The 20,651-nt window shown below is 46.6% G+C and overlaps 1 protein-coding gene across 2 annotated transcripts in view; it reads right to left on the minus strand.

Moving 5' to 3' along the window:
* Positions 1–5,213: 5,213 nt before the first annotated feature.
* Positions 5,214–20,651, minus strand: part of LOC132827234 (serine/threonine-protein phosphatase 4 catalytic subunit-like) — a 56,711-nt gene continuing 41,273 nt past the window's right edge. For both annotated transcript variants that reach the window (XM_060843862.1, XM_060843863.1), the window contains 4 exons: positions 15,595–15,768; positions 14,030–14,156; positions 10,540–10,729; positions 5,214–8,158 (listed from right to left, as the gene is read on the minus strand). In XM_060843862.1, the coding sequence (XP_060699845.1) occupies positions 8,029–8,158; positions 10,540–10,729; positions 14,030–14,156; positions 15,595–15,768 (621 nt within the window). In that variant the 3' untranslated portion in view covers positions 5,214–8,028. The remainder of the gene's footprint in view (positions 8,159–10,539; positions 10,730–14,029; positions 14,157–15,594; positions 15,769–20,651) is intronic.

Consider the following 20,651-nt stretch of genomic DNA (forward strand, 5'->3'; position numbering starts at 1 on the left):
TGCTGAATACTGTGCACATTTAAGAGCCATTAATTTCACCTTTTAATCATTTTTCTCCATTGGAAACTATTTACTGTTGCTTTTCTATGAACACTCTCTCCTTCCCTGTTCTATTCTGAGATATTGTTCTCCAAAAAGCAGCCCAGTAAAATGCTGCCATAGTCCCTTGCTCTGTAAGTGCATGTTTCCCCTCTCCCATTTGTTGAGTAATTTCTAATGGTTGAAGGTTCATGGGAGAAGATCCTATATTTCTGACACTTTGAGTTCCAATAGGAGTTTGTGTTGGAATGAGATGGGATTTTACAGTAAATAGCACCATCATGTGGGAGATGTGCAAACAACGCAACATCACCCTCCCTCTCTCTCCTTCTCCATCAATCCCACTCACCCTCTGTCATTCTCCCCCTCTCCCTTTGTCACTCCCATCTTCCCACTCCCCCAATCACTCTCCAGTTCACTCTCCGCCTCTCTATCAATGCCACTCTCCCCCTCTGTCACTCCTATCTTCCCACCCTCCCTCTCCCTCCAATCACTCTCCAGTTTGCTCTCTGTCACATTCTCTCTCTCCCCATCAATCCTACCCTCCCTCTCTCCATCCCTCTCCAGTTCCCTGCTATGTCTCACCAACTCTCTCTCAACTTCCCCTTTGCTTCCCGACTTACAATAGCAGGGCATCCCCCACCCTGCACAGCCCTAACCCCGCTACCCCGGCCTGCACGCCCCTAACCCCAGTACCCCGGCCTGCACACCCCTAACTCCGGTATCCCCCAACCTGCACACCCCTAACCCTGGTACCCCACCTTGCACAGCCCTAACCCCGGAACCCCGGCCTGCACGCCCCTAACCCCGGTACCCCGGCCTGCACAGCCCTAACCCCGCTACCCCGGCCTGCACGCCCCTAACCCCGGTACCCCGGCCTGCACAGCCCTAACCCCGCTACCCCGGCCTGCACGCCCCTAACCCCGGTACCCCGGCCTGCACAGCCCTAACCCCGCTACCCCGGCCTGCACGCCCCTAACCCCGGTACCCCGGCCTGCACAGCCCTAACCCCGCTACCCCGGCCTGCACAGCCCTAACCCCGGTACCCCGGCCTGCACAGCCCTAACCCCGCTACCCCGGCCTGCACGCCCCTAACCCCAGTACCCCGGCCTGCACACCCCTAACTCCGGTATCCCCCAACCTGCACACCCCTAACCCTGGTACCCCACCTTGCACAGCCCTAACCCCGGAACCCCGGCCTGCACAGCCCTAACCCCGCTACTCCACCCTACACACCCCTAACCCCGCTACCTCACCCTGCACACCCCTAACTCTGGTACCCCAGCCATGAAACACTGTGTGACAAAGTATCAATGGGCTACTTCCCTCCCCACCTCAAAACATGGTCAGAGCAGTGAGTCCCCAGACCTCGCAATCATTTCAGTCATTAAACAATTGCCTCCCTGACTATCTGTGGTTGGTAACTGTGCACCCAGGATATTCCCAACGGCAATAAGCCTCCACCCCCACCCCTCCCCATCCCATCCCACTCCAGTGGGTGATCAGAATGTCCTCCATCAAACACGAACCTCCTGCTGTCCTTCAGGGAGAGTGTCTCCCTGCACTGCCCCTTGTGGTAGCTGAGGGGTCAGACTGCCCAGGCTGGAGTCTAGCCGTCTGTCCACGGACCTCCTCGACCACACATTCATCAGTCTTTCAGCCAGCTTCACTTTCCAATGCTGCAGTCACTGGGGAACAAACCACACGGAGGACAGACACTGAGGGATCGTATAAGGCTCAGCAATGTTGTCCAATCTCAACCATTTGGTGACAGATTTGAGAAATTTGATTTGGAATGTCTACTTTCCATTTCTGTGATGCTCAGCGAGGTGTCAGAGGTGGCATGTGGAACTGCAGTAGAATGGGCACCTCTGACTGAAGATACTGGCATCATCCAGGATGTACCATTCTTCCTGTCCCCCCTCCTGGAGGCTGACAGCATGGAAACAGACCCTTCGGCCCAACTTGTCCACGGGGCCCATTTTCTCAATTTAATCTAGTGCCACTTGCCTGTGTTTGGTCCATATCCCATCCATGTACATGTCTAAATGTTTCTTAAATGAGAAAATTGTACACAACTACCACCAATACCCTCTGGGAGCTTGCTCCAGATGCTCACCACCCTCTGTGGAAACAAATGCCCCTCTGGACCTTAAACCTCCTGCATCTCTCTCCTCTTACCCTAAACCTATGGCTTCTAGTTTTAGACTTCCCTACGATGGGGGAAAAACTATTGGCTGTCTACCTCAGCTTTGCGCCTCATTTTACAGACCTCTATAAAGGTCACCCCTCAGTCTCCTACACTCCAAGGAAAATAGTACCAGTTGATCCAGCCTCTCCTTATAATTTGAACATTCCAGTCCAGATAGCATCTGAGTGAATCTTTTCTGCAGCCTTTCTAGTAATCTCCTTTCTATAGTAGGGTGACCAGAACAGCACACAGTACTCCACATGTGGCCTCACCAATACCTTGTACAACTACAACAAGATGACCTGACTCCTATACTCAATCAAAACTGAAAGAACTAGCCATTTGGATACAGAACTGGCTCAAAAGCTAGAAGACAGAGGGTAGTGGATAAGCTGCAAAGAGATGGCAAATGGAGTTTAATGCCGAAAACTGTGAGGTGATTCACTTTAGAAGTAGTAATAGGAATAAAGAGTACTGGGCTAATGGTAAGATTCTTGGTAAGGTGGATGAGCAGGGAGATCTCGGTGTCCATATGCATAGATCCCTGAAAGTTGCCACCCAGATTGATAGGGTTGTTAAGGCGGCACACTGTCAGCTTTTTATTGGTAGAGGGACGGAGTTTCAGAATCAGGAGGTCATTTTGCAGCTATACAAAACTCTGGTGCGGCCACATTTAGTATTATGTACAGAAAGGACGTGAAAACATCGGAAAGGACACAGAGGAGATTTCCTGGGATGTTGCCTGATATAGAGGGAAGGTCTTATGAGGAAAGGCTGAGACTCTTGAGGCTGTTTTCATTAGAGAGGAGGATGAGAGGTGACTTAATAGAGACATACAAGATAATCAGAGGGTTAGATAGGGTGGACAGTGAGAGCCTTTTTCCTCGGATAGTGAAGGCTAACAGGAGGGGACATAGTTTTAAATTGAGGGGTGATATATGTAGGATGTCAGGGATAGTTTCCTTACTTAGTAGTAGGGATGTGGAACGGCCTGCTTGCAACAGTAGTAGACTTGTCAACATTAAGGGCATTTAAATGGTCATTGAATGATAATGGAATAACATAAGTTAGACGGGCTTCAGATTGGCACATCAAGAGCAAAAGGGCCTGTACTGCGCTGACGTGTTCTATGTTCTATTATAACCTGGTGTGAGATTTTTTTTTAAAGCAAGGATAGGGTAAACAGACAAAATGTTTTCCAGGAAGTGGGGGAATCCAAAACTAGAGGCTCAAGGTGAGAGGGGAATGAGTTAAAAGGAACCCAAGAAGCAACTTTCTCATGCAGAGGGTGGTACGTGTATGGAATGAGCTGCCAGAGGAAGTGGTGAAGGCTGGTACAATTGTAACATTTAAAAGGCATCTGGATGGGTATATGGGTTTAGAGGGATATGGGCCAAGTGGGACTAACTTACAATATCTGGTTGGACAAGTTTGGCTTAAGAGTCTGTTTCCAAACTGTACATCTCTACAACTCCAGACACTGTAGAAATTTATTTCAAGCTGTCATTAATCTCAAGTTTACATTTGTGCATTAGATGTACAAAGTGAGTGTGAGAGAGAGCGACAGAGAGAGCGCGAGAGCATAAGAGTGAGCACAAACAAACATTGAGGATGATGATGGGTTATTAGCACTGGGCTATGGAAAGGAACAAGTTGTTGGAAATCACTGACCATTTCAGGAAGTCCACCACTTCTCCTACTAAAGTCTAAATGTTTGAGGATGGTAATTTTCTGCATTTCAATGAAGTTCACTTACTCCAGCACATCCTGTGCATTGCTCCCTTATACCGATTAAACATTTACTCCTGGCTCCTAAATAAAATTACTCACCTACATTTTTGAGGACCCTCCTGACCTTAAAGTGCAGTCATCTGTGGCTCCAATCAGTGAAGGCAGGGGGATGTGTAGTTTGGGAGGGGCTATTATAGGGGGGTCCCACTGTCTGAGCTGGGATGTCTGGGTTCAAGTTTCCCCACAGGGCTGATTAAAAAACAAATCCATAAATTAATCAAGTTGATAAAAGTATTGCTGGAGAGTCAGCGATGCACATGATCAATATTTGTGGGAAAAGAGAGGACAATAATTTATTACCATTGGAAGAGTAGCTGTAAAACAAAACAATGAGGAATTCTCCAGCCCTTGGGAGAGTTGGGTCTGTACTTGGTTCACTGCATCAGTGATGATGCTGACATAGCCTGTCAGATATGAGGCAGTGTCCTTCCCTATATCAACCAGTTATGGGGCAAGATGGAGGGAGGAAGTGGAGATGGCCTCAGAATCCCTGGGCTAGGGCCATGTCTGGAAGGTTCATACTTGCGCGAGAGAGAGCCCAAAGGAATGTCACATTCTGGAGGGTGGGCAATAAAGCAGAAGACCATTGTGGGGACATGGCTCCTCCCTCAGACCACAGGCTCTCTAAATAAATTCCCAGGAGCTTTCCCGTGTAATGGGGCTGCTACATTTGACAAAATATCAAGTCATTGTACATTAGCTTATTTGGAGGAAGTGACTGAAAGTAACAGGGTAAGGCTGGTCAACTTGGATGAGAGAAGGGGAGCCTCATCGGTGACAACGTTGATTTAAGATGCCACTTCAGATTGACATGCCCATGCCTGTGCCAACGGTGAGACAATGCTGCAGGGTCTGAAATGCTGATTTTCATCCCTCCCCATCCACAGATAAAACCAAGAGTAAACACATGAACAGAAAAAAGATTTCATTGTCACTGATCAAGAAACTGGGAAACTCCCCTCTCCAGGACCCTGGTCAATAATTCGCTTCAAAAATTAATTAATTAATTCTTCAAATACTCCACACAAATTGTGAAGGCACTCCAAAGACAATTCATGAGAATGTAAAACACTTTGGGAAATCCAGTCTGTGATCGATTCCACACTGACAGAATGACTGCAGTATTTTGGAATGACTGGGGACAGTGCAAGCTCAGTTTTACAGCAGTGATTGAATACACCTTTGAAACAGATTGTCACAATATTAAAACTTTATTTAAAACAGTCTTGCTAAATCACAGACTGATTTAACAAAAGCTTACCCAGCAACTTCCAGTGGCTCAACAATCTGACCAAATACAAAACAGGGCCTGTTTGGATTTGCCCAGGACCCTGGCTCGATATGGTACAGACATCCAGCATGTTGAATAGAAGTAAAATATCACATTTAGAAACAGAATACAAGTTCTTACAAAAATAACAGCATCTTCCCCCTTTGGAAAAACTGCTAATTTATGCAAAATTCTTCACATGGATTAAAAAACTAAAAATTTTGGCCACTTCTGAAAAATGCTTCGCTTGCGACTCCCATTAGGGATTCGAACTGATCTGCTTCACATTGGCAAGTTCATAGACAGCTTTTAATGAAGGGACTATAACCTCCAGCTGGGGCCACACACCCTATCACAGGCACAGCTTACACTTTCACCTCTGGGCTTGCTCCCAGCGTAACAAGATAACTGGTCAGGGGCAGTCTGACAGGGCCAGTATTATGGGGTGTGCATTTAGCTATACAGCGTACTGGCCAGCCCAGCCCTGCCGGAGGGGAAGTGTGCTCACCCAGCATTCACTCCCTCTGGAATGACAATCAGGAACCCTGGCCGATTCGATCCTCCTTACTCCAGATCCCCACAGCCAATTGCAATCTCCAGCCTGAACACAGTATGAAGATCCAATGAAGTCAGACAGAAATGACACTGACAGTGTTCAGCTGGTGGCTGTTTGAGGAAATGCCTGCAGTTCAGTAGTAGCTATTATCTCCCTCAGAGCGACACTGTCCCCTCCTGGGCCTACTCTGAATTGTTCTTCCCAACCTATAGCGTCTGGAAATGAAGGGCTTTCAGTGAATACATCAGACACTTCGGTCTTTCTGTTCAGTCCTAAGCTGTCACATCAACAGATCCAAGTCTGAGACACAGATGGTTACTTAAACTCCCCCGAGATTTTCATGGGGGAGGGGTAGAGATGTGTGCGCAAGAGAGCCAGTGAGAACAAAATACGCAAGAACAAAGGTGTGAACGCAGTGGGTCAGCGCACGAAGGCGTGTCAGAGACAGAAACAGAAGGGCAGCTATGGAAGGGCTCACATTTAATGAGCTTTGAAAGCCTCATCTAGCTGTATAGTTCAGATGATGCTGGAGATGAAAAAACAGCAAGAGCTTAGGATGCTTTGGTCAGTCTCTGATCAGTACAGCAGCTTCCTGTCCTCACATTCCCAAGTTGTGAAATTCTTCAAGTGACAGCAGGTTCAGATACTTTCGAATCCTGTCTACATTCCCATGTTGTACAGTGACAAACAGCAGCAGCTCAAGCTGCCTTACCAGAGGACACAGAGCTCAGGAGCTGCACTGGGCAGTGACGGAGTTCAAACACATTTCAATAGTTTGGGTTAGGAGGTCAAAATGATTGGATACAGAATAATTCTGACTGGACCTGAAGGGTTATTTCTGGGCAGCTCGGTTCCTGTTTGGCTAGTTTCTGGACAGACAATTTCAGATTGGGAGCTGGGTTTGCGGTCGAATGTAGCTTTAAGGGTGAAGGGGGAACAGGAGTGCTGATAGGATGCAAGGTTTTACCTAGTGACAAACCAGCAATGTCCTGACCCAGCCTACAGGAAGATCCTCTCTGGCTGCTGCCTGGCTCCTACCCCTGGGTGAAGCTGTAACTAACTGCTCGCTAGGTCTGCCCCTCTCCCGCAAGGCTGATCGACTGAGTGTGGCTTTACAGGCAATGGAAGAATCCTCGGAGATAATACCCCTCACCAGGACAAGTGTCCCAGCATTAACCAGCAGGGGCTAAACTGGAGCTGCACCTGGTTTCCACACACACAGACAGTCACTAGCATCCTGGTCTCTGCAGCAAGTAACCAGGCCATCAGATTGCGGGGCACCAGTCTCAAACGTTTTGTGCTTTAAATGCACCAGATGCAACTGCCCTTTTCCCCTTGGCAGGTTGTGCTAGGCTTGACCAGTCAGATGTCAAACACAGTTTAAATGCACACGATGTACAACAGAGGGGAGCAGCATCTCCACACCTCATGCCAGGCTGCAGAGGGAGAAAGGTCTGATCAGGGTCAAATCACAGGCAGCCTCAGGTAACACGATGCTACTTGACCACTGCAGACAGTTTTGTACAAAATCCAAAACTCTTCCATCACCATCAAATCCAGTGGAATCACAACACAAGCACATTAAGACCCTATATGAGACTTCCCTACCCAGTTAAACAATTTCAGACAGGCATTTCTGGACGAGGTTTAACTACTGTTATTGTTAAAACTGGTTAGTCCTGACTGTAAAAATAAAACTCAGTTACTAATATCACGTGGGTACGCATTGGGGGAGGCAGGGTTAAAAATTCTAGGATCACGGCACACACAGGAATTCTGAGTGACTTTTTTTAAAAAAAGAAATCCTAAAAATTCTTGGTAACAAAAAGTGCCAATTCTGTTTTTTATCACAGCTGAACACATCCTTTCTACAGCACTGCTGTCAGCTCGAAGAGGCATACACATTCTTTAGGGAATAAAATGAAAAGGACCACTCACGGGGGGTGGGGGGAGAGGAGGGGAGAGGAAGAGCTCACTGCTGTCCCATACAGATATGGCAATCCTTCAGGGTCAGGGTGGCGAGTGCATGCCTTCAGGAATGTACGCAGAGTTTGACAACACCATACACTTTTGTCGCCCTTCCCTCCACAGAATTCTTCGGCAGGCTCAGGGTTTGTACAGAGGTTTCAGGTAGAGGTTTGGAATGGGTGGGGGTGGGGTGGTGGGAGGAGGGGCCTTCCTTCAGAGGAAGTAGTCAGCAACTGTCTTTTTGGCTGACACCCCTCGCGATTCTTGAGGGGCAGCTTCAAAAATTGTAAATTCCTTCTCCAAATGTTCGTCCAATTCAAGTATCGCTGCGACGTTTCCACACCTGGGCAAACACAGGGGACAAGAATCAGATCAGACACCGAGCAGCCAGGGGAATACAACACGAGAGGGTGTTCAATGTTAAACACTTCATGGACTGTTCATTGAGCTCACAGTATGGTGGACTTGCTCGCTCTGAAGCTACATACAGAAATATACAGGGCAAAAGTGAGGACTGCAGATGCTGGAAATCAGAGTCGAGATTATAGTGGTGCTGGAAAAGCACAGCAGGTCAGGCAGCAGGAAAATCAACATTTCAGGTAAAAACGCTTCTGCCCAAAACATCAATTTTCCTGCTGCTCAGATGCTGCCTGGCCTGCTGTGCTTTTCCAGCACCACTCTGATCTAGAAATATACAGGACTCTGTTCTTCACAGGTGGAGAAAAACATACCTTGTTTCAACTTAAGTTAACGAGTGACACCCATTTTTAGCTCGTTCCTCAGGGCAATGCCTTGACCAGAGTCCTTGTTTTAATTTTAAATTAAGATTGGCAGTTAACTGTCAGCCCTCATTAACTGATGCATTCACCAATGGCAACATCTCTACAATGCAACGTTCAGTTGCCAACTAATCAGCACTTGCTTCTCAGTACAAACAGGTCAGTTTTTCCCCTGAAAGAGAGCTGTCCTGGTGTGTACAAAAGCTTTGATAAACATCTGTTTTTCTTCAACACAGAGATTCTGGACTGCAACGTAACTGAGCACTCGACTTCACTGGTGATAGACCTCTGGTGTTATAGCTTCGGAATCAGGAGAATCTACTCTAAGGCTTAAAGTGACACCAAACTAGTTATTCTTAGCAGTAAGTGGTTAAAGAGGTAGCGATAACAAAACCAAAAAGATAAATATATAAAAACAACATAACACAAATGCTGGTGAATGGAAGAGACAGAAAGGACATCGGATGATAGATCAGATGATAGTAAGAGCTTCAAAGGAAGAGATATTAAAATCAAAGGGTAAATTTTGTAACTGTATTCAGGATGAAACGTCACTCGTGGGTAATAAGTCTTTAAAAACTGAATGGTGAGGTTGTCAATTAAATAAGGAAAATGACAGATACTGAAAACTTAACATTTGTACTTAAAGCACAGGAAGGGGGAAACATGCTGGACTTTGAGATAAGTAAACATTGGATCATTCACTGGAACTCACCAAAATTAACACAAGCAAAGATAAAAAATGACACTGAGGAGTGACAATTCCCCAAGATGGATTCCACCTCTGGGTTTAAGAGATGAACAGGAAGGAACATTGCTAACTGCACTAACTATAATCTTTCTTTCAATTCTGTAACTGTTCAGTTAGTTTTGAAAACTGCACGTGTCACTAGGGAGGAGGAAAATCAGGTAATTAAGGACCAGTTAGTTTAACATCAGTTACTGGCATAAGACTGGAGTTTCTAACGGAGGATAGAGTGACTGAAAAGCTCAGCCAGCCAGTGTGGATTTGTAAACCAGGACGTCAAAGCCAAATAACCCAACTGCATCTCTCCGGGCAGTAGACAGGACCAGGAGCTAAGATGTGCCTGTCCGGGATGGGGGTAGGCTGAGGTATGATTACTGATCAGTATGTGCTCTACAAAACTGATGCTTCCAATGTTGCTCGCTGGCTGGGTCAAGGAACAGTCCACTCTGCCTGAACAGTGCTGGTGGACAATCAGCCAAAGACATGGGTTCCAACATACCTTCACCCATTCCTTTCTCAAAATACTATCCAACTGGCCTTACAGCTTGATCCTATTGTTTCCAAGTTTTTCAACTGCCTCAGCTTCCCTTTGCCCCTTCTGACCGATTACCCCACATCCCCAATGAAGATCAACCTTTTGCAATCACATCTGGGAGTCAGTGGGTTAATTACTTTGACTCTTCTTACCCAGGGGTACAAAGAACTGTTGGCATGTAGTCACCAGGGCAACGAAGGAATCGCAGACTAAATTTACACACAGAAAGATCACAAAAGCAATAGGACCATGTTAGTTGAGGGATAAAGCTTGCCCAGGCTATCAGAGAGCGCTTAAAAATGTGTTGCTGGAAAAGTTCAGCAGGTCAGGCAGCATCATCGACGTTTCGGCAGAGAGCTGCCCTGCTCAGAGACTGACAAGGGAACGCAGGCAGCTACACGAGGGGGTTTGACTGAATTTCAATTTAACATCCCATTTGAAAGATGATATCTAAATGCAGCCCTTGCTGTGGGTGCACAGTAGAACAGTACCCTGCTCGACACGGAGATAACCTCATGAGCAGGGAAATCAATAAATGGAAGCAGTTTCTGTATTGTTCCAGCAGGCAGCCAGTGCCTGTTGAATTGTTTTATTAAAAGAACGATAATCCAGAGAAGAGGAAACCATCAGATACACGAACCGTGTATTTAGTGGGCACTCACCTGTAGCAATAATTAGGGGCTGACCAAACAGTTAGCACGGTCTCATTGAAGTGCCACTTATAACCCTCCATCACCAGCTGGTGGGCACGGCAAATCAGATCTATGCTGTTGGCAGCGTTGAAGTGGGCAACAACATCACTGCCAAAGAGGTAGCCAGCTCCTCGAGGGCTGATGCCCCAGCCGGTGGTATCTGAAAAACAAAACGTAAGACAAAGATCAGCTGTTCGCTTGAAGATTCAAACAAAGGCAAGGCCACGCCCAAGGCTGGTCAAAGAGAAATACTGGTTTAAAGGCTGCAATGACGGTTGGCAGCACCATACCATGGCAGAATGCCCAGTTCACTGCCATGTGACATGGTAGCATCTTTGAACTAGAAACATAGAAAGACAGTCTCTGTCGGAAACTCAGGAGAAACTTTGTTACCCACAGAGTTTGAGGATGTGTAACTTGCCACAACATGGAGCAGTTCAATGAAGAGCATGGATGGACAGGAGGCCAAGTGCAAAACGGGGAAAGGAGTAGCAGACAATGGTGATAGAGTGCGATGGTTTCAGGAGGTTTGTGCAGAGTCCCAATGCTGTTAAACAAAATAACAGCAGTACAGAAGTCTGCTTTCTCACCCTCAACCCCAGCACCATCACATGGGCTGACTGAAACAATTTTCAAAGAGAGTGGATCAGTTGCTGTTTCCACGTGGGATTGAGCAGAGGACCTGCCCATGTTGCTTGGTCATGGCATGTCCTCCAGTGACAGAGCAGGATTCAGAGAGGCCTTACAGCCTCTCCAGGAGGTGCTGGGGACTGGGTTTGTCACCATGAGGTAATGAGTGTGATCAGAAGCTGACAGCAGGCTCCTGTAAAAGTCCATCAATAGGCAGTAACCTCAAAAATACATCCACTGCGCATACTTTGTGCATGTTCGTGTTCAGGATGTAATTAAACAGATGAAATCCAATGCAATTGAGTATAAAGCCTTAAAGCCAGCAGGAAAATTAAGGATGAAACTGAAAAAGTAGGAATCTTTAGACTCTGCTGCTCTCTATTGGTTAATCTGTTTAGCATAATCATGATTTGGAGATGCCGGTGTTGGACTGGGGTGTACAAAGTTAAAAATGACACAACACCAGGTCATAGTCCAACAGGTTTAATTGGAAACACACTAGCTTTTGGAGCAACGCTCCTTCATCAGGTGATAGTCAATACAGCCAATTAAAATGTTGAAGTACAAATTGTGGAATGGTGGTCAGGAACTGATGATCAAACTGTCCACAGGACCGGCCACTCTCCTGATCTGGTTTACAAAGCCAGAAAGGACAAACGTTACCACTTGCTCTGCCCTGCTGTCAAGGGTTGGAATGAGAGACTGAACTACTGAACCATGAAGTGATTAACATTACCTTGATGGATGCTGCCTAACCTATCGTACAGGTCAGGTGTCTATCCCTTCATTGATCGGGAGGCAAGAGGCCTCAGCAAGGCACAGACACCTGGGCGGGCAGGCAGACACCTGGCAGATACACCTTAACATGGAGAAGTACAGGGTGTTGCATGTTTGACAAAAACAAGGACGAGAAGTACACACACGATGGAAAGATGCTGGCAAGTGTGGTTCAACAGAGAACCCCCAAGTTCAAGGCCATAATTTGATCAGAGTAGATATGGTCATGAGCACAAGCAAATCAGTGTTTAATTGAGTTTAGATTGGATTAGATTCCCTACAGTGTGGAAACAGGCCGTTCAGCCCAACAAGTCCAAACTGACCCTCCGAAGAGTAACCCAGTCCTATTTCTCCAACTAATGCACCCAACACCTGATCAGTCAGGGAGAGTTAAATGAAGGGTCTGGCCCTATGCTGTATGACTCTAATTTCATTTTAAATACAATTTTTAAAAAAAGTTCATTCACCAGATGTGGACATCACTGGCTAGGTAGTATTTATTGCCCAGAGAGCAGTTGAGAGTCAACCACATTGCTTTGGGGCTGGTGTCACATGGGCCAGATGTAGTAAGGATGGGAGATTTCCTTCCCTAAAGGGTACTGGTGAATCAGAGGGGTTTTTCTAACAATTGGTTTAATCTGAAAAGATCCTGGATTGTGTTTTAGTACAATTTGAATTCCAAATCTGCCATGACAGGATTGTAACCTGGGTCTGTGGATTAATAATATTGTGGTGATAGTATAGGAGGCCATCACTCCCCCTTAAAAATACTGAGGAATTGGGGTGATTTTATACAAAGAACTTTGGTCACAGCACAATTGATTGAAAACTTGGTTTTAGAGAGGGTGAGAAAGCCATGGGGAGTTTACAGTGAAAACAGACCAAGGTGATAGTGAGAGAGGGGGTGAGAGAGGGGGTGAGAGAGGGGGTGAGAGAGGGGGTGAGAGAGGGGGTGAGAGAGGGGGTGAGAGAGGGGGTGAGAGAGGGGGTGAGAGAGGGGGTGAGAGAGGGGGTGAGAGAGGGGGTGAGAGAGGGGGTGAGAGAGGGGGTGAGAGAGGGGGTGAGAGAGGGGGTGAGAGAGGGGGTGAGAGAGGGGGTGAGAGAGGGGGTGAGAGAGGGGGTGAGAGAGGGGGTGAGAGAGGGGGTGAGAGAGGGGGAGAGAGAGGGGGTGAGAGAGGGGGAGTGTGTCACAGAGTTGAAACACAAGAGCGTGAGTAAAAGTTTTGGTTTAAATATTGTGGGAACCATTGTAATCAAACCAAAGGGCAAATCTATTTTCTCTTGTTGGGAGTTAGCAAGAAACAATCAATGGTAACCTGTTATTCAGAGTAGGGTGGGGGGTCCTACACCTCTAGTGAAACACAGGGCAGCTGTAGCATGAACAGTTTTACTCCAGACAGTGATTGAACTAAAGACCACAGCATTTTTTCAAGGGAGCATTGAGCAGGTGTTTGAAACAACAGAATGAACTATACATGGCAAATGGATAGAAGATGGGAAGCAGAATGGTTTTGGATTTGCTCTCAAAGATCCTTCAGAAGACTGTGTACATGGTTAGGCAATAGAAGACTGGAAACTGTGGAGACAGGAAACAGAGTGTGTACAGTTCCAGACAGCTGCACGTGCGGGCACGACACACACACACACAACAACATTAACGTGGGAATCAGACAGGACTGGGGGATAGTGGGTCACTGATGGGGAGATGGGATGCAGGATGGATATCTCCTTCTCAGTCCCCACCTAACATGGACACAATTTACCTGGAGAGATCAGCAGCTTCCTGCCTCATCTCACATCACCAATGTGATCAAAATAGACAGGAAGAGAACTTAAAAATCAATTTAGGCCTGAGCGCCCATTTACATTCCAATGAGCCTGGCTCAGGAAAGGCTATGCACTTGAGAGAGGGGGTTGAATCAGACAATGAATAGACTCATTTAGACTCAACTCCATGGCCGTTTGGTGGCTCTGTAACCGACCAGTAAGTACTCGCTTTTCCAGGGCAGCGGGGGTAAAACTCGCTTTATCGAAAAGCATTTCCAGGATTTACCTTCTGGGTCTGACCAGAGGAGATCACACATTGGACCATCGTGGGGCACCTCCTGCTTCCTGTCAATTGTTCTGATCTGATCCAGAGTCTGGATAGATGGAGAGAGGCCACCATGGACACAGAAGATCTACAAGAGATGACAAGAAAATACATTGCTTAAAAGTGAAAGCAAACATTGAGTGATTAATTTAGTTGTCAGTCAATCTACTTAAACCTGGTAGGACACGGGGGTGTATAACATTGGCTGTGTGTAGAAATGGAGCATCTCAGGCCCACTCTACCATTCACCTGACCCATTTCACTCAGGGCATGAGGAGGAGTCAGAATACAGGGCTGGGTACATGGTGCAACGATAATGTCGTCTCTCAAGGTGGGCAAAACTAAAGAACCAATCATTGACTTCAGAGAGAGAGGAGGAGAACACCTCCCTCAGCCCCTTCTAAATTAATGGACTGGGGGTTGAGAGGCTTGCCTGTGTCAACATCCTAGAACTGGTGAGTGATCCTGGACTTCCCATGTAGATGTGACAGTCAAGGCGTCGCTTCTTCTTCAGGAGGCTCAGGAAGTTTGGCATGTTCAGAAGGACACTAACAGCTTTTACAGATGCACTGACAGCATTAATGGCCTGGTAGGGCAACTGTTCTGCCCAGCACCGTAAGAACCTACAGCCCAGACCATCATGGTGGCCAACCTTCCAAGCGTGGTCTCCACCTACATGTCTCAGTGTCTTTGGCAGCCTTTCTGCAGCAAAGACCCATCGCATCCTGGTAATGGTCTCCTACAACCACTCCCACAGGCAGGAGATACAGAAGCTTGAACACAAGTACCAACAGGTTTAAGAACAGCTTTTTCCCTGCCAGTATGAGACTGATGAATGGAGTCTAACTTCAAATAATGTTGATGTTACTTAGCGCACATCCTGTGCAGTGTAACCTGCATGCCTTACTCTACGTTTGTTTCCACCCAATGATCTGTATCTCCTTGGTTACTATGATCTGTCGTACTGTTCACACACAAAGCTTTCCACTGTATTTCGAATTTGGAGATGCCGGTGTTGGACTGGGGTGGACAAAGTTAAAAATGACAACACCAGGTTATAGTCCAACAGGTTTAATTGGAAGCACTAGATTTCGGAGCGCTGCTCCGTCATCTCCGGGAGCTAGTGCTTCCGATTAAACCTGGTGTTGAGAGATTTTTTTTATCCAGTCCTCTCTGTAATTCAGTGTGTCATTACTTTCCAAGCACACAATAGCACATCACAGACAGCAGCAAATTCGCTCGAGACCTTGGAGGTTCAATAATTTGGTACCTGACCATCAAATATATGTGCTCACAATTCTGATAGCCTACATTATCCAAGGTCTGTCTGTGTTGGCTCACAACTCAGATCAGACCAGCTCAGTTCATTTCTGCCACCAGATACCCCAGTTTGCAATCGCTTCAGAACTTTAATCCAGAGGATCATCCTTATCACTCCCATTCTATGATGAAAATGATAGAAGCAACACAGGGAGACAGAAACATACGATAAACAAATTGAACACACAATGTCTTTCATGGGTTACCTTTCCATCCACAACAGCAGAGAGACTCAGGTAATCGAAGATCTCCGTACAGTACCTCCACACTGTAATCGATCCATATTTACGCAGACATTCATCATAGAAGCCATAGACCTGAGTAATCTGCCTGCTTTCATGGTTACCCCGGATCAACGTGATCCTGTCTGGATAGCGAACCTGTCACAGAAGAGAGGAGAAAGTGAGGACTGCAGATGCTGGAGATCAGAGCTGAAAATGTGTTCCAGCAACACATTTTCAGCTCTGTCACAAAGAGCCAGCTTAGCCAAGAGAAATGAAAAGGGAAGGTTTATTTTGTAGTAAGATCATTTTTGCAGCAGCAGAACGGTGAGACTGAGGACCGGGGGCTGCTGGGAAGGTAAATTAATCCTTTATCTCGTGAATAGGTGGAGAGCACACAGGGCAGGAGTGGACACAGGACGCTGGGTAAGGGAGGTAATATATTTGGACGGTTACTTTACCCAAAACACTACTATAGCGGTGTCTCTTACCTATCCTCCTCCTCCTCCTCAGCAAAAAACAAAGGTTCTGTGCACCGATTCAGTAAGGTTTGTAATTTTCTCAATCATCTCGTTGGGAATTCAGAACAGTGGGAATGCATGTTGGGGCAGTGCATCCAACTCCAGCTCCTCAGAAACTGCGTTAGTGAACCGGAGCTGGAGCTGGGTGAACGTCAGGTCATTCAGGAGATGGAGGGGATAGGAGTGGAGTTACAGGGAGGTAATCTCACCTCAGGTACAGGGTTACAGTCAGCAGATGGAAAGGGAACAGGCAGACAGTGCAGGGACCTCCTGTGGCCATTCCCCTTAATAATTTTGGATACTATTGTGGGGGACAACCGACGAGGGAAAACCATAGTGGCCAGGTGTCTGGTACGGAGCCTGGCTTTGCGGCTCCGAACAGAAGGGGGGAGGGGAATAAAAAGTGTTGGTGTTAGGGGGGCTCTATAGTTTGGAGGAATGGACAGGAGATTCTGTGATCACGAATGGGACTCCCAGAAGGTATACTGCCTCCCAGGTGCCAGAGTCTGGGATGTCTCTGATTGAGTCTACAGGATTCTGAAGGGGGAGGGTGAGCAGCCAGAAGTTGTGATATACATTGGAACCAATGACATAGCGAGGAAAAGGGGTGAGGATCCACAAAGTGATTTCAGGGAGTTAGGGTGGAAGCTAAGAAGCAGGACGGGCAGAGTAGTAATCTCAGGATTACTACCGGTGCCACGTGCTAGTGAGGTGAGGAACAGGGAGCGACTGCAGCTAAACATGTGGCTCCAGGGCTGGTGCAGGAGGGAGGGCTTCAGATACGTAGATCACTGGGGCACCTTCTGGCAAGGTAGGACCTGTACGTGAAGGACGGGTTGCACCTAAACTGGAGGGGCACCAATGTCCTGGGTGGGGGATTTGCTCGAGCACTTTGGGAGGGTTTAGACTAGTTTGACAGGGGGATGGAACCAGAACCAGAGATCAGAGGAAAGGGCAGTTGTTGAATGGGTAGAAATAGAATGCAGAGAGTCAGTCAGGAAAGATACACAGTTGACAGGGGAAAGGGGTGGGTTACAATGCAAGGAGTGTCAGGAATGAGACTGATGAACTTAGAGCATGGATCAGTACTTGGAAATATACTGATGTGGCCATAACTTGACGTGGATTTCACAGGGACAGGAATGGTTGCTGGATGTTCCAGGGTTTAGATCTTTTAAAAAGAACAGGGAGAGGGCTAAAAGAGGAGGGAGAATATCATTGTTAATTAGAAAGTGCATCACAGCTGCAGAAAAGGAGGTTATTGAGGAGGGTTTGTCTACTGAGTCAGTGTGGGTGGACATCAGTATCAGGAAAGGGGCAGTCACTTTGTTGGGTGCTTTCTTTAGACACCGCTCCCCCCCCCCACAACAGCAACAGAGAAATGGAAGAACAGATTGGACCAATCTTGGAAAGGTGCAGACGTAACAGATTTGTTGTTATGGGTGACCTCAACTTCCCCAATATTGACTGGAACCTCCTCAGTGCAGATGGTCTGGATGGAGCCAATTTTGTCAGGTGTTTCCAAGAAGGATTCCTGACTCAATATGTAGATAGGCTGACTGGGGGAGGACATATTGGATTTGGTGCTCGGCAATGAGCCAGGCCAGGTGTCAGACCTCTCGGTCGGAAAGCATTTTGGTAACAGCGGCCACAACTGCCTCACCTTGACCACAGCCATGGAGGGGGATGGGAACAGAGTATGGGAAGGTATTTAATTGGGGGAGGGGAAATTATACTGCTAATAGACAGGAAATGTGGAGTATAAATTGGAAACAATTATTCTATGGGAAATACACAACAGAAATGTGGAAGCTGTTTAAGGAGCACTTGTTGCGGGTGTTAGATAACTTTGTCCCACTGAGACAAGCAAGGAATGGTAAGGTGAAGGAGCTTTGAATGACCAGAGAAGAGGAGCTTCTCGTCAAGAGGAAGAGGAAGCTAACTTAAGGTTGAGGTAGTAAGGCTCTGGCACAGATTTAGAGGATTACAGGGTAGCTAGGAAAGAACTCAAAAATGGACTGAGGAGAGCGAGGAGGGGGCACGAAAAAACCTTGGCAGGAAGGATTAGGTAAAAGTCAAAGGGGTTCTACACTTACATGAGGAATAAGAGAATGATCAGAGAGAGGATAGGGCCTACCAGGGATAGTGGAGGGAACCTGTGCCTGGGGTCTGAAGAGGTAGGAGAGGCCCTAAATGAGTTTTTTTACTTCAGTATTGACTAGAGAGAGGGACCTTGTTGATCGTGAGAACACTGTGGACCAAGTTAACAAGCTTGAACAGATTGATATTAAAGGAAGTGGATGTGCTGGGAATTCTGGGAAGCATCAAGATAGATAAATCCCCAGGGCCAGGCTAGATATATCCAAGGTTACTACGTGAAGCGAAGAATGAGATTGCTGCGTCTCTGGTGATGATCTTTGCATCCTCACTCTCCACGGGAGTAGTACTGGATGATTGGAGGGAGGTAAATGTTATTCTTCTGTTCAAGACAGAGAACAGGGAAACCCCTGGGAATTACACACCAGTCAGTCTTACATCTGTGGAAAGCAAGGTACTGGAAAGGATTCTGAGAGGTAGAATTTATGACAATTTGGAAAAACAGTTTGATTAAAAGGTAGTCAGCATGATTTTGAGGGGGACAGGTCATACTTCACAAGTCTCGAGTTCTTTGAGGTTGTGACAAGACAAGTTGACAAAGGATGGGGTGTACATGGATTTCAGTATGGCATTTGATAAGGTTCCCCATGGTAGGTGCATTGAGAGTGAGGAGGTATGGGATACAGGGAAATTTAGTTGTCGGAATACAGAATTGGCTGGCTGAAAGACAGCGAATAGTAGCGGATGGAAAATATTCCACCTGGAGGTCAGTGACCAGTGGTGTCCCACAAGAATCTGTTCTTGGGCCTCTGCGCTTTGCAATTCTTATAAATTATTTGCATGAAGAAGTGGAAGTGTGGGTTAGAAAGTTTGCCGATGACACAAAGGTCGGTGGTGTCGGAGCTCGTGTCGAGGGCTGTTGCAGACTACAACATGACATTGACAGACTGGACTGAGAAGTGACAGATGGAGTTCAACCTGGATAAGTGGGATGTGATTCATTTTGGAAGGTTGATTTTGAATACCAAATACAGGGTTAAAGACAGGATTCTTGGCAGTGTGGATGAACAGTGGGATCTTGGGGTCCACATACATAGATCCCTCAAAGTTGCCACCCAAGTTGATTGGGCTGGCAAAAAGGCCTTCATTAACACGGGGATTGAGTTTAAGAACCGCAAGGTTTTGCTACAGCTCTATAAAACCCTGGCGAGACCACACTTGGAACAGTGTCCAGTTCTGGTCACCTTATTATCAGAAGGATGTGGAAACTTTAGAGAGGATGCAGAGGAGATTTACCAGGATGCTGCCTGAACTGGAGGGTTCTGCTTATGAAGAAAGGTTAAGTGAGCTAGGGCTTTGTGAATTTACTGGAAAGGATAAGGCAGGACCTCCAGCGATGGGGAGACCTCCCAATTTCCTGGCTGGGTAGAATAGCACTAATTAAAATGAATGTTCTGCCCCATCTCCTACACCCTATGAGAATGCTCCCGGTGATGCTGCCGAGGATGGCTCTACGTAAATTATATGGCTGGTTGGGTTCCTTAATCTGGAATCATAGACAGCCCCTCATTAAGCTGAAGAAGCTACAGCTTCCACAGGCAAGGGGAGGACTGGACTTAACTGATATTTCCTAAAATCTGGGAAGTTCCCTATTAAGTTACATAGCTGATTGTGTCTTGTCTGATCCACAACCAATCTGGCTGGACATCGAGGCCTCTCCAGTAGAACGCCCCCTTGTTAGCCTTTTGTTTTCAGACAAGAGGAAAATCATTACGGATCACTGTAAAACCCTCTAATACTAAACACAATTGAAGCTTGGAATATAATGTGGCAAAATGAGGGCAACTCACATAAAACATCCCCCTATGCTCCGATAGTGGGAGCATGGGGATTCCAACCGGGGTTTACAGATGCCACTTTCAAACTCTGGAGATCCGGGTATCTCATGTCTAGGGGACCTATTTAAAGAAGGGGTCCTGATGTCTTTCGAACAGCTGCGTCAGAAATTCGGATTACCTAATGGAGACCTAATCGATACTTCCAAATTTGAGATACAGAAGATGACTACGTTATTAGATAGTCCTTATAAATCAGATAGAGAGTGTAGAGTACTACGACCAATGGGGGTATCCTCCGTCAGTACTATTTATCATTTACTACATGATGAAGTATCGGGAGATACTTGGACAATTTGCTTAAAACATGGGATCAGGATTTGGGACTAGAAATCTCTATAGAAATGTGGAATGATATTTGGGAAAACGCCAGAAGAATCACCGTCTGTAACAGAACTCAGGTTATTTAGCTGAAGATACTTCCTAGGGCCCACATAGCACCGGATCGATTGGGAAAATTTAAAGCAGGAGTATCTCCAATGTGTCCCAAATATAAAATAGAAGTGGGCACTCTTGTACATCGCCTATG

The sequence above is a fragment of the Hemiscyllium ocellatum genome, chromosome 24 (assembly GCF_020745735.1).
Source record: "Hemiscyllium ocellatum isolate sHemOce1 chromosome 24, sHemOce1.pat.X.cur, whole genome shotgun sequence".
Taxonomy (NCBI): Eukaryota; Metazoa; Chordata; class Chondrichthyes; order Orectolobiformes; family Hemiscylliidae; genus Hemiscyllium; species Hemiscyllium ocellatum.